We start from the raw sequence: 13142 nt of genomic DNA, 5'->3' as shown, positions 1-13142 counted from the left end.
AAAGGAGTTTTGATTGATGAAAGTTGATACGGTAGACCGGAGGGGAAATAATCTCTCGCCTTTCCTTTATAACCTTGTTATCAATTGAGAAGTGCTGCACATGTACATCAAAAGAATTGATCGCTCTAGACTCTCACATCTACGTGTAACTCAAAGCCACAGCGTATGCGCATACCTGTTCGATTCAACTGGCGAAAAGTCACGTCTAACGGCCATCAAATCAAAGTTTTGCCATTTCAATCAAAAACAAAGAAGAAAATCGGAATTTCATGTTTCAGCTATGATTTGCATTTGCCCTCTATGCAAATACATGGTAGACACACAAGATATATACACAGCAGCAGCAGACGCTGAGCTGGCAGTTTTTTCTTAAAAATTGAGCTTATTCATCATCCCGCGGAGGATTTTTTATTATTTTGTTTTTCTTCTTCATCGTCGGGCGGCATCAGGAGAGTCTGCATCGCAAGCAGGCCGTTACTAAGGGCCAACGGAGAGAAAATCGTTGCTGTATAGACAGACGTGATTGATTCACGCGCTCTGGTTCAGCGTGAAGCGAAAAAAAAAAAAATTCGTGCGTGTCGGACGAGCTTATCTCGAAATATTCTACACAGAGACTGGTATATAGAAAGATGTTCCTATGTTATTTTCGCTACTTTGTAGTTATATTGTTTTTATAATATTGAAAGAGAATTTCTCTTTTTTCTTCTCTGGCGCCGTCTGGCGATGCAATAACGTGGGCTGTGCTTTTCTTTTCTTTTCTTCCTATTATTCACGCGGTCGAAAATTCGACCGCAGAGAAAAAGATGAAGGAGATTTTCGAGTCAAAGTCCCGCATTGCCGTATTATAACGAAGCCTCAAATGCGATTTGCCCGCGCTGTCAGTCACAAATGCTGTTGAGCTTTAGACACTCTTGTGTGCGCATCCAGCGCTGCAATATCAAATGGGTCGGCAGCGTAATTTATTCTTAGCCTTTTTCCTCCTTTTGTTCAAGACGTGCATGCAGTACTTGTACACGTAGGGTATACGGCATTTAAACTCGGCTCACTTTTCTCCCCCCCCCCCACTTACTGACTGCTACCTTTTTATAATGTAATCTCGTTTATAAGCGGAGAGAAGCGATCGATTTTCACTCGTGAAACTCTGCAACGTCCGATGCCCATCTTATCTCTTTCAGACCCTTGAGCCAATTAAAATGGCGAGCTCGGGATTCACGTTTTCCGTGTCGCCCGTTTTTTTTTCTTCTCTTTTTATTTATTATCGGTAATCGTTGGTATTGATTTCCGTTTGCGATGGGGATTCGTTTAGTGCCGGAGGGAAACTCTAGAAGCGCCCTGTTTCTCTGAATTCATAAAAGATAACTTGCTTGTTTTCTCTTCATTTTTCACAAGTTTTCGGGGTCTTACATAATCTGATCGCTTTCATTCCGACACAAGTCGTTTTCATTTAAACTAATTAGGTTAGCCCAGGCAATAGTCATTGATCTAATTGCAAAGGAATAATAATATACTGGTTGAGCCTACAAATGAGCCTGGATGGAAGTGTTAGGTAATGAGAATTAATGGTGGAAATGCTCGAATCGAATGAACAAGTTCAAAATATGACCGCTAGATGCTTGGCGATACAGCCCTCGAGGACAAGAAAAAAATTCAAAATTTTTTTCTATCGAATAGCCTGCAGCTGTGTAAGACAACAAGGAGGGGGGGAAAGGCAGCATTGGTCAGTTGCTATTGCACTCTCGAGGGGATCGCTTCGTCCACAGAAAAGCTTTTTCATTTTTATTTTTGTTAAAAGCCAACGCTTGAACTTGTGTGTGTGTGTGGATAACCCAACGGATTCTCAACGTCAAGAAAAAGAATCGACCATGAGTTTTGGCCAAAAGTGATGGTCGTTTTTGTGATAAATCATTTGGAAAAAAGAAAGGCCGGTTAATTTCATTTGCCTCGTGTTAAAGGAGAAATTCCGACCACATGTGTGTTGTTGCTGCATCAGCCAATTGTGACCGGGATGGCGTGACCCTGGATTATTATCATGTTCTTCACTCCAAACAGGTAGGAAACTTTTTTTGTTTTTAATTTATCAAATTGAGATGTGGGGGATCATCAAAATTATTAGCTCCGAAAAAAGTAAAAAACTTGTGGAGAGAAAAAGGTGGAGGGAAAAAGAAAATGCTGGAGATCCTTGAGGGCTTTTTTAGACCGCCATGTTTCTTTTTTTCAAAAACGCCGGAATTTTTTTTTGTAGTTTCGAGAATGTGATGAATTTCATCTGGGTCTCATGTAACACGTTTATCGTTTGGGTGTGCCGCCATCATGAAACATTTTTCAGACGAATGGCGGAAAACTTGAAAAAGATGATGAATTCCTTTCTCCCCCCCAAAAAAGACTTAATCAGGCAAGAGAGGAGTTATTTTCCCACCCTGTGAAGCAGGTAGTTTAGTCAAATCACAAAAAGTTCCCTTGAAAAACGTCAGAAATATTACACACACACACACACACGAAAACAAACAGCTCGGCCAATTATTATGCGACCTCAGAAACAAGTTTGTGTATTGTGAACACCTACGGAATGAGCAAAAGTCCACATCCATAGAGACGACAGCAACTGTGTGGGAACAACCCTGAGTGGTTCCTGGCTTATACTTTTATTTTTCTAGTCACACACACACCTGTGGATGATCGTCTCATGTCATATTTTTCTAGCATTTTCTCTAGGCCTCATTTTAGGCTTTTTTTGGGGGATAACAGCTGTCGTTCTGTGCCGGTGTCTCAACGGCTTTTTTGAATCAAGTTATTATTAGACTCTTTTGAAAATGTAGTCGCAATCTCGGCACCTCGGATGAATCCCTCCCAATTAACCTGAGGGCTGAATCTTCTTCTTCGACCATTTGCTGTCTGGTCGAATGGAAGAGAGAAAAAAAAGGACCACCAGGGTCGCATCTCGAAATTTATCCATCCCAAACAACTACCTTCACGTATAAAATAGCACCGGCAATCACGAGGAACTCACTCACTCTTTCTCGACGACTCTGCTGGAAATATATTTTTTAAAAAACGAAGAAATGACTTTGTTCGTGCCGCTTTTTTTCCCCCATCTCGAAATTGTGTCTGGGATTATTTTTCAGGGGGAAACAAACGAGTTTTCCATCTGCGTAAACCTTTTAACGCCCACTAATAGCTCACGGATATATTTAAATGCATTCTTTTTCTCCCATCTACTGGTACAGCGCAACGTCCATAATCGTGAAAAAATCGAAGCTGTGTGTGTCTTGGAACATTGTCGGATGTGTAACCCTGGGATTTCTTTTCCTTTTCCTCAAAAGAGGCGACTGACAGTGTTGAATTTGGTAAAGGTAAAACCTCTCCTTGATCTCGTAATCCATCATTCTCCGCCGTCCTTCTTCCCTTATTTTTCTTACTGCGTTATCGTCTGTTGGCCGGTTGTACCGATGTTATACAAAAAACAACCGTGCGGTCGAAACCAAAATGAATATCTCTCTCTCTCTCTCTTTAAAAGGAGATTTGTTTCTTTCTTTTTAGCTTTTTAGCCGGACTCGGGTCTTTGCCCATTTGCCATTGGAAAAATTCTTAATTTCTCCTTTTGTTTAGTAATTCTAATTATCATCTTTTTTTTTCACGTTTCTTTTTTTTACGAGGCGACCCGGAGTCGAGAAAGGCCAGTCGAAAGTCCGGCCGTGTTATTTGCCTTCAACACACAACAAAAGGAGTTAGTAGAAGATATTTTCTTGTTAAAGGAGAAACGAGGGTTAGAAGAGAGAGAGAGAGAGCGGAAGTGACCCCCAAAGTCCAGATTTATGGCCATGTTTTATTTCTTTTGTATTCAAAGCCAAGCAACACACACACACACAACAACGGAACGGAACCTAGGGCGTCTCGGTCGTTCAATAGATTCTTCTTAAAAGTCTCTCGGGGAGAAACGAATTTTCCTTTTTATTTTTTAAAGCTCTTCGGCGCTGCGCTAACCAATAGAATTAAGTTTTACCTTTTACCGTGTTTTACCATCTTTTTTGGGGCTTTTTTTTGTTGTTGTTGTTGAGGGTTCGAGTTGTTGTTATTTTGTTTATCCGTTCCATCTCCCGACTTCACGTACCCCCCGCCAGTGCGTCTCTCTTTCTATCCTCCTATTATTTTATTTTTTTAAATCGAACTTGTAAAAGACGAAGAAAATCGATTGAATTATGCTAAGAAGGCAGAGAGAGATTTTACACGACCGCTGACGTCGTCGAAGCGCACACGAGATGATGAACGAGACAACGTGTCATTTCAGTTTTATCTTCTTCTCCTTCGTCTGCGCGTTTCCCCCCACCTTGAAATTCTTCGTCTTGTTGAGGCAACTCTCTGGTGCAATTAGCAGAAAGAAAAGTTGACGCTGGAAGAGATTACAGTCGGAGCAAAGATGGCGCCACTAGGTTTTCTCACTGCACACCTTTTTTTTCTTCCTGCGTGTGTGTGAGATGATGGAGGAGAAGAAGAAGAAGAAGAAAAAAGGGAATTCATGTTTGAATAGCCTGCAGTCATGTGTGTGTGTGTGTTAAGAGAGGGGAAAATGGTGGACGCACCTGTGGTGGTTAGGAGCCCCCAAATACACACACACACACCAGGTATTTTCTTCTTCTTCTTCTTTTGGGTCTTGTGATGTGGGAAAAGGCCAGCGACCTGGCCATCTTTCTTGATTCTTCCCTCAAGGGCCAGCTCAATTCTTTTCTTTCCTCCCCAAACAAAAGAAGGTGTTTTTTCTTCTTCTTGAGCTGGCGAGGAGGGAACATTCACTTTATTGTCGTGTTCCATATATATTTTCTCTTCAACCAAAAACCGACTATGTTTGGGGTTGGCCAGTGTCGAAGAAGGACATGGTGAAGAAAATGGTGCGCCAATTTCCGCCATTTCTTCTACCACCGGTGACTTGCGAGACATTTTTATACCTGACCATCCTTAAAACGAAAATTGAGAATTCCCTATTGGATAATTGAAGGTCCTCTCCAAGTGTGGGACATCCAAAAGGAAAGTCCGTTCCGAGGTCGAACTTATTATTAATTTTCTTCCCTGTTGATCCTCTCATTTTTTTATTGACCCTTTTATTTTCTCCTTTAATGACGCGCATCGCCAATAAAAAGTAAAATGGGATTCAAGCTGATTAAATAGAGAAAATGAACTTAACCCAGAACGAGTTTTCCCAATCGTTTTCCTTTTCCTACGTCCCAATTTCGGCCCGGAAATTGTTGTACAACAACGTCACGACGACAGCTCAGTCTGGCTCCCGATTGTGACGCGTGTCATCAGTTCAAGTGAAGACATTTTCTCGTCGAGAAACATCAATCACTTGCCTCAGTATTCCGCATTCTAATCAATCCGATAAGTACACGTTGGAATTGAAAACGAGAAAAAGATCTCTCTTCCATCCTCCCCCTAACAACAGCAACAACAACAACAAAATAAGGAACGTGATCTCACGATTCACTGGGAGTTGCGATAGATGCCCGCAAGTCCGTGACACAAGTCACGCTGTTGACCCGGTGCATTCTCACGTTTTATTTTGTGAGTGTCCCCCATTTTTTTTCTCTTTTTCCTTGTGTCTGTCTGTTTGTGTTATTAGACGAGCAGTTCCTAATGATGTTAAAAGAAATGCCAACTCGGTTTTGATGGATTTGGATGGATCGGTTTCGGGTCAGGGTCTTTTTTTCTTTCTCCCTTTTTCTTCTAGTAGGGATGCCCTTCACAACTCCTAAACGTCTCTTCTCTATTGCAACTAATATACACACACACTAATAAAAGTGGCAGGCATAACTTGCTGTCAGGCAACCACAAGACAGCCGCCATGTACACGACCGCCGCACACTTTGTTTGTTGTTTTTTTTTCTTTCATTTTCTTTTTTTCATTTTTTTTAAACTTTTGTTTTGATCGGCACCGGCCCACCTGGCGATTTTTTTTTCTCTCTCTTTTTCCCCTTTCCACACAACAACCGCATCATAATTCGTTCAAACAAACAAATAAAAATGTATGGATGGCGATACCTCCCTTTTCTCTCTCATCCAATCGAATCTCTTTATCGGTACCGAGTCCCTTTTTTGGATGTGTCACGCTGGCATGTTCTCTCTTTTTTTCTTCTTCCAAAATTTTGGCCTGGGCATATTTTTTTTTATATACGACCGGGGGTCCTGGTCGGCTAGCGAGCCCGCCCGGCTTCTCTTTTATGAATCAAAGAGCATTTTTTTTTTCGGAAAAATGAAATAAAAATAAAACAACAAACTTAAAAAAAACATTCTTTCTTCGCGGTTAAATTACATTGACCTCGTCAGGTTCTTTTTTTCTTCCCCCTTTTATGTTTCACGACGCCCTGGCCAAGGTTTCCAGTACAGTAGTCTACCAACAAAAATAACAACACAACGAAAACGCGCTCCCGCTGTCGGTTTAAATTCAAATAACAAGAGAAACCGCCGAGTAGGAGGAGAGAAGACTGACGAGTTGTTTATTTTTTCCTGTGATACCCACACCGACGCTGCTCCTCCTTTGCCAATTCTCTTGGTCCGACTGTCGTGTCCTTCCGTTGGTCATTCTCTCGGCGCTCCGCTTCATGACGAATGAGATTGCGATGGGATCTGTGTGCCTTGTGTATTTGTTTCGCTTGGCGTTCACTTGGTTTTGTTGGTGCGGCGCTTTTTTGTTTTGTTGTTGTTGTTGTTTCCCTTCTGTGCGGATGCGAACCGAGCCGAAAATAACTTCCGCCGCTCCGGCCAACGAAAAGGCGGCGAATGTCTCCTCGGTTTTCCGATGATGTGCGACTGTAGATGGCCGCGATGGCGAAAGGTATGTTGTTGTTGTTGTTGCTGGAACTGGACGCGGATGTCGTCACGACTGCGAGTCGCATAAACAAACAACTGCAGCGCAGGAGAAGTCAGCGGAAGATGAAAAGCGAACGAGTCGGAATACATTAGAGGGTCAGGACGGGACGGATGATGGAAGTGGAGGAATGTATATCGAATGGATTAGGGACTGAGAGGATAGGATAGTTGGCCTTACATGGATGGGCGGATGCAGCCGGCTCTGATGGCCCCACGGAAAAATCGACTGTGACAGTCCGTGACCAGGAATTCCTCACTGTCTGTGACACACTATGGCAGCGACTTTCCGAGGTCCTTGCCAACTTTGAGAAGGAAAGAGGAAGAAGCCATCCATCATAAAAAAGCAAAACAACAACAACAACACCAGGAAAATAAAAAAAGGAAACTGAGAAGAAGTTTGTGGGATTAGAAGGGAAAGAGAAATTAAAGTGTATCAGACCAGACATTCCCGAATGCGAAGGCAGGGGGGATTGCAGTGTAGTAATTCGAATCGGCTCTTCTCCCAGTCATCAGACACGCTTGAAAAATGGAGAAACTTGTCCAATCCTTCGATTGCTCCAACCCTCCTTCCAGCAGACGAGCCAAATTCTCTTGGAGGCAAACAAGAAAATCGGGTCATTTTCACGTCGTCTAGCCCCTTTTTCCGCCCTTGTTCTGCATTTCTTTCCAGATTGAATAGGAAAAGGAAGGAAAAGAATGCTGACAAAAGGACAACAACATACACACACATACAGAGGATTGAGAGAGAGAGAGAGAGAGAGAGACAAGCCAATGGCGAGTCTGTTACTTTCGCGGCTGGAACGCGACCAAGAAAAGGAATCCCAAGCTTCCGTTTCTTTTCTACTTCTTCTCTCCTCCTCCTCCCCACTTGTAAAACTCGAGACCCGCATCACATGCTAATCTCATCAAATATGGCCAAAAGGAGCGGGGCTGCTACACGCACTCGAGCGATCCTGACAAAAGAAAGTTAAGGAGGAGGACATTGAGGAGCGCACTGTTAACCGCTGACGAAGAGATTTTGAGCCATGAAATACTTGATACGGCGATATAGACTCTGTCCCTTTTTTTTACTTTTCTTTTACTTTCCGAACCATTCGGCAAGAAAATGGTGGTGGTGAGGGTTGACTGAAATTCTTCTTCATTGGCTCTCTGTGGAGGCCACACAAAAGTTTCAGTTTCAGCCAGAAACAATGTCCTTTACAGGAGATTGTGTGTGTAGGGCTTCTTCTTGCGCTCGGTTGCTGTGCCGTGTGTTATGAAGGATTGAAATACATGGGGCAAAAGAAAGGGGGGAAAAAAGAGAAAATATTAGATTGATGGTCGTTGACATTCACTAACGAACGCAGTGGAATTTCAAGGGTTTGCCTTATTTTGTATTTTTTTTCTCGATGTCTCGATTCAAAATTGAAATATCAGCGCATGAGCACGCGAAATAAGGTGGCACCAGCCAACTTGGAAATTTGAATAATGTGGACACGTCGATTTTGGGCCGGTCCCGTGTCTAATCCAGGACTGTCATCATCTTTAATTAGTCACTCACTCACTTGACGGGATTCTTCTTCTTCGCCTCGACGTCCGGCTGTGAAACGACGAAATTGGATCCGCATAATTCCGGAAATAAACCTCCCGAGTAAGCGCATACCTCACCCTGCCGTGTGGGACGACGATAAATATTAAAAAGAAAAGTAAAAAAAAAATAGAAATAAAAATAAGAAGAGAGACTTGGTATATTGCAGTTGGAGAGAAAAAGTTTTATCTATGTGGAAGATCGAAGACCCTGGCCAACAGCAGGGACGAAAACGACCAGTCGCGTCATTTGGCAACGTCCTTCGCGCCACGTCTCCCATCATTATCTGAAATTTTCAAAAAATTCAAAAATAAAAATAAAATATTCTCCTTACCGAGGTGGAGGAGGAGGATGCAGAAGAGAAAAAAACGAGTCGAAACGGATGCCAATAGTTTTTTCTTTCCAGTTGCGGGTGGGGACTTTGGGCTTCCTGGTCGGTCGGCATCGTCTCCACACATCGTTACTATTTCCAAATGTAATCCCGATCCGGTTGGTTCCCCATCATCTCTCTCCTTCTCTCTAAGCTCCATCGCGTACGTAATATGGGAAGGACGGAGGTTGTTGGTTGTTTCGATCGAGCGGGAATTTTTCCCGCGGTCGCGGTCGAATTGATTTTTAATTGCACTTTTTAGCCGAATTTTCATGTTGACACGTACGGGAGTTAAAAAATAAATAAAAATAAAATGAACTAAATGCGAAACCATAAAATAATTTTGTTTTTAAATTTTTTATTTCCAGAATTGAAGAAGAAGAAGAAGATATTTGACGGAGAAGAAGCAACGCGGGAGCGGGGGGAGTCATCTCTCCTCCTCCTGGTCCGTCAGACCGTGCAGCGTGTTCCATGGCCAGTCCCGAGGGCAGCAAAAAGGTACAGTAGTAACACCCTTCTTTCTTCTTTCTTTTATGATGTAAAAAGGAAAAAGGCAAGACCTTGGTCTTGTGTATATGGTGGGTGTAGATGGGAGAGAGAAAACCCGGGATGGCTATTATTATTATTATTATTATTATTATGTATCGTCCTCGTCTTTTCTTTTGTTTCCCGCACGTTCATAGTTTTGCTCCTACATGTACTTCTTTCGACTTAAGTCGACTCTTCGGTTCGGCAGAGAGAGAAGGGGGTGGTGGTGGTGGTTGTTGTTGTAACTGTTTCCTGCTCCCCCCTCTGGGAGGGTCAAACCTTGTTCAAAGTTGTTCAAAGTTCGCCGGGACGGAAACACAGAGTCTGAATCGGAGAAACGCACATGAGACGGTCGGAGGTAAGCCGTGACCATCTTAGAAGAGAACGAGATCGATCCTCCTCTTTTCTTTTTTCTTTTTCTATTCCCCCTTTTGTGGGTCGCTGTGTGTGTAACTAACTGGAACGACCCCGGAGTTCATCGTGTGTTTGTTACTCGAGTGGTGATGGTGCTGGTGGTGGGGGGTTGGCCCTCTCCAATTTTGAAAAATGAGGTTGTCTCGACTCGGGTGCATAACAAAACACAGTTACACAGAGACCGACGTCTGGGGTTCAAACAGAAACCAAAAGTGGTGTGTGCAACTGGACCACTCGAATAATAAAACAAGAACATCAGGGTGGGTGTCCAGTGTCCGAGAAATTCCTACTTTGAGTACTTTCTTAAAAAAAAAAAAAATGATCCGCAGTTTCAGGTTTGGTCAGTTTTACATAGATTCGATTTCTTTAAAATAAATAAAAAAAGAATTTTTTTTTTATTTTTCATTCTAAAAATTGAATTTATTTTGAATTTCATAAATTTTTAAAAAAGAGTTGGATTCGCTCATGCCATCTACCGGTCGCCGATACAAATGCACTTACATTTTTTGTTTCTTAATATACATAAATAAATAAAAAGAATTCCCGGAAATAGTAAAAAGAATTACTATCGTGAAAACGCAAAGCAACGGAAAAGAAAAAAGCAACTTAGTAAAATTTTTTGAGTGGATAATAATAGGAATAGCGATGTTATAGTTCCGGTTGTTATTTCTTCTTTTTCTTTGTGTTTAATTGAAGAGAACGACGACGACAAAAAAGAAAAAAAAATAACCAAAATTAAAGCGATAAAGGAAAAATGTTTGAAAGAAAATTTATACATTTCGTGTTTTGTTTTTTTTGTTTTTCCATCATTGGAAAGCTCGTCACGCTCAGGTTGGAATTATGCGACACGCTAAATAGTTTCACCTGGAATACTTCCCGTTTTCTTCTTTTCAATGATGATTTCGTCCTTTTTTCCGTGCCCTCTGGCTTGATGATTCTTTCCCAATTGCACATCATCATCATCCTCGATTTGACAAGTCAAAAATTGAAACAAAAGAGATGGCAGAAGAGTACTAGATCCAGGACATTGTGGGTCCCCACCTTTTCCCATTGTTAGCGATGATCGAGAGAGAGGCAATCATCGACAAAACCGCGCACTACACCAAAAGGAAAGAACTAGCAAAAAGAAAAATATAATAAAAAGGTTCTATTTTTCCTTTGTACTGTGTCTTGCGTACTATTGCAATAATGGATATGTAGACCTCGGCAAATGCTATATGTGCCAGAGTTGTATATAGTTAACCCCCCCACCAAGTTATGTTTCCCGTCTTTTCTTTGCGTGCGTACATGGGAACCCGACCTTGAAAAAGTTGTTGATGATTTTTTCTTCTTGTTCTTTTTTCCCTTGCTGGATGGAAAAAAAAACCCAAAAAAATAATTATTTTTCGGTTCGGTCGTGATTGCATGTTTGTAGGGATCATCGTCGGGAGGTCAACAACAACAACATCGTCGCCGAAGCAACAGCCACAACAACGAGAACAGCCCGCAGAGCAGCTCGGCTGCGAGCTCGTCGTCGTCGAGTCATCACCAGCAGCTGAGTCTGCGGGCGCCGGTGATCCGGCATCGCGATCCCAAGGCTCCCGTCGTCATCAGCGGTTGGCTCTTTAAACAAGGCAGCGATGGCCTTATGTTGTGGAAGAAGCGATGGTTCGCCCTCTCCCAGTACTGCCTCTTCTACTACGACGGTAAGGAACCTCTCAAAACCATAACAACAACAATAACAACAACAACTCGTTAAGGTTTCAAACTTGCCGAGTGAGAATCGAAAAACACCTTCACTTTCATTTCGGGCTGTTATAAAAACCAAATTTTGAAATTGAAAAGCGTTACGAAACGAAAAAATGCGACAAACGGAAGTTGCCCAACGCGGAGCAAATGTCGAGGGAGGCACTCCACCTGCCGTGAGATTCCTTTAATACGCGACGACACACACACACAGAAAGAGAAGAAGAAGAAAGAAAGAAAGAAAGAAACAGAGAGCGAAGAGAAAAGGTTGAACAATTCAAAAAACGGCAGACAGTTGATGTCTGTGATTCATCCGGTGCGCACGGAGCGAGAACGGCGTCCGTTGCTTTTTTTTCTCTTGTTGTTGTTGTTGTTGTTGTCAACGACAAAAGTTGTCTGCTCGACGAAGAAAAAACAACTAATACGGCAATAAAACTCGCCCTGTGTGTGTGTGTGTGTCATCATCAAGGAATTCCGACGATTGTGAGTGTCTAGTCTACATACCCTCGTTGTCTTATAAATCTAAGGTGGTACTAGTAGGGAAGGAAAGTTTGGCTCACGACTCACGACATTTTGATGGTACCCAAACAACAACAACAAGAAAGAAGGGGGAAGAAAAAAATCCATTGCGTTATCGCAGTCTTAGCGTTCCGTTCCGGCAGAAGTAGTAGTGCGGGCTAGGGCTTGGGTCAATTTTTAAAAGGCTTCGTTATCAGCCCTGTCGTGGTGGCCTCGTTAGATTATACACGGTTCCCTCCATTTTGTGAGTGTATTGTAGGTAAGGCGCCTCTCTTCTTCTTATTTTTTTTATTTATTTGAGTGTCTCTAGAAGAGTGGGGAAGAGGATGAAGTGGGGTGATGGGAGGAATCGATTGGTTGATGTTTGATGATGATTTTTTCCAGGTGATGTGTTTTCATTTCATGGCCCGAAGCGTTTCGAGCGCATTGGATTTGTTTGTGTCGAAGGAAATTGAAAAGAAATAGAAGAAAAAGAAAAAAAGATAAAATACAAAACACGAAAGTGATTGTGCTGCTGGTCCAAGGTTCCGGACGTGACTCGTAGTCTCCGAGACTTCGTCACGACTTTGCGAAGAAGAAAAATGTGCTGATTCCTTCCTTCTTATTTTATTTTATTTTATTTTTTTTCAATGCGGTTTTTCCAGGTCCTGAAGAGGAGAAAGTCTTGGGTTCGTTGCTACTTCCCGGCTACACGATCCGTCCGTGTTTGGCGGGAGATCGGGACCGATTGGTTTACCGCAAATACGCCTTCAAAGCCGAGCACCGCAACACTCGCAGCTTCTATTTGGCCGCCGATTCTCGTCCGTCTATGATCCAGTGGATGAACGCTCTCAGCTTGGCCGCCATCCTACAAGATTCCAAGAGCCTGTCCATCACGTGAGTTTGATGTTTCTAATGGTTTCTCTTATCAACCCCATCCATCTCAAAAACTGTCCAATTTCACCTCCCCCTTTTTTTTCTCTTTTGACAGATCCGAGTTGAACAAGAGTCAATTGGACGTGTCCAGTGGATCCGCCGCTCTCAACGGAAGTCGTCGTTCCTCCAAGGCCGTCGTCGCAGAGAACAAGGCGCAAGGGGTTGATGCGTCGTTCGACTCGACGGCACCCGATCAGCCGACAGGTGCGTCTCTATTTTCTTGATGCCATTGTAGCGTGTGTTTTT

General features: G+C 42.7%; 1 protein-coding gene across 11 annotated transcripts in view; it reads left to right on the top strand.

Moving 5' to 3' along the window:
- Window positions 1-1710: 1710 nt before the first annotated feature.
- Window positions 1711-13142, top strand: part of LOC124190238 — a 31929-nt gene continuing 20497 nt past the window's right edge. For 6 of the 11 annotated variants that reach the window (XM_046582830.1, XM_046582826.1, XM_046582824.1 and 3 more), the window contains exons 1-5: window positions 1711-2049; window positions 9164-9293; window positions 11152-11422; window positions 12626-12857; window positions 12952-13100. In XM_046582830.1, the coding sequence (XP_046438786.1) occupies window positions 9267-9293; window positions 11152-11422; window positions 12626-12857; window positions 12952-13100 (679 nt within the window). In that variant the 5' untranslated portion in view covers window positions 1711-2049; window positions 9164-9266. Of the gene's footprint in view, window positions 2050-8820; window positions 8959-9163; window positions 9294-11151; window positions 11423-11456; window positions 11946-11972; window positions 12241-12305; window positions 12565-12625; window positions 12858-12951; window positions 13101-13142 lie in introns of those variants that run through there. The other 5 variants (XM_046582829.1, XM_046582825.1, XM_046582832.1 and 2 more) reach the window with 5 other exon arrangements.

This window comes from Daphnia pulex, chromosome 3 (genome assembly GCF_021134715.1).
Source record: "Daphnia pulex isolate KAP4 chromosome 3, ASM2113471v1".
Lineage (NCBI taxonomy): Eukaryota > Metazoa > Arthropoda > Branchiopoda > Diplostraca > Daphniidae > Daphnia > Daphnia pulex.
Note: the sequence above shows the minus strand (reverse complement) of the source record. Positions and strands in the feature narration are given on the sequence as shown.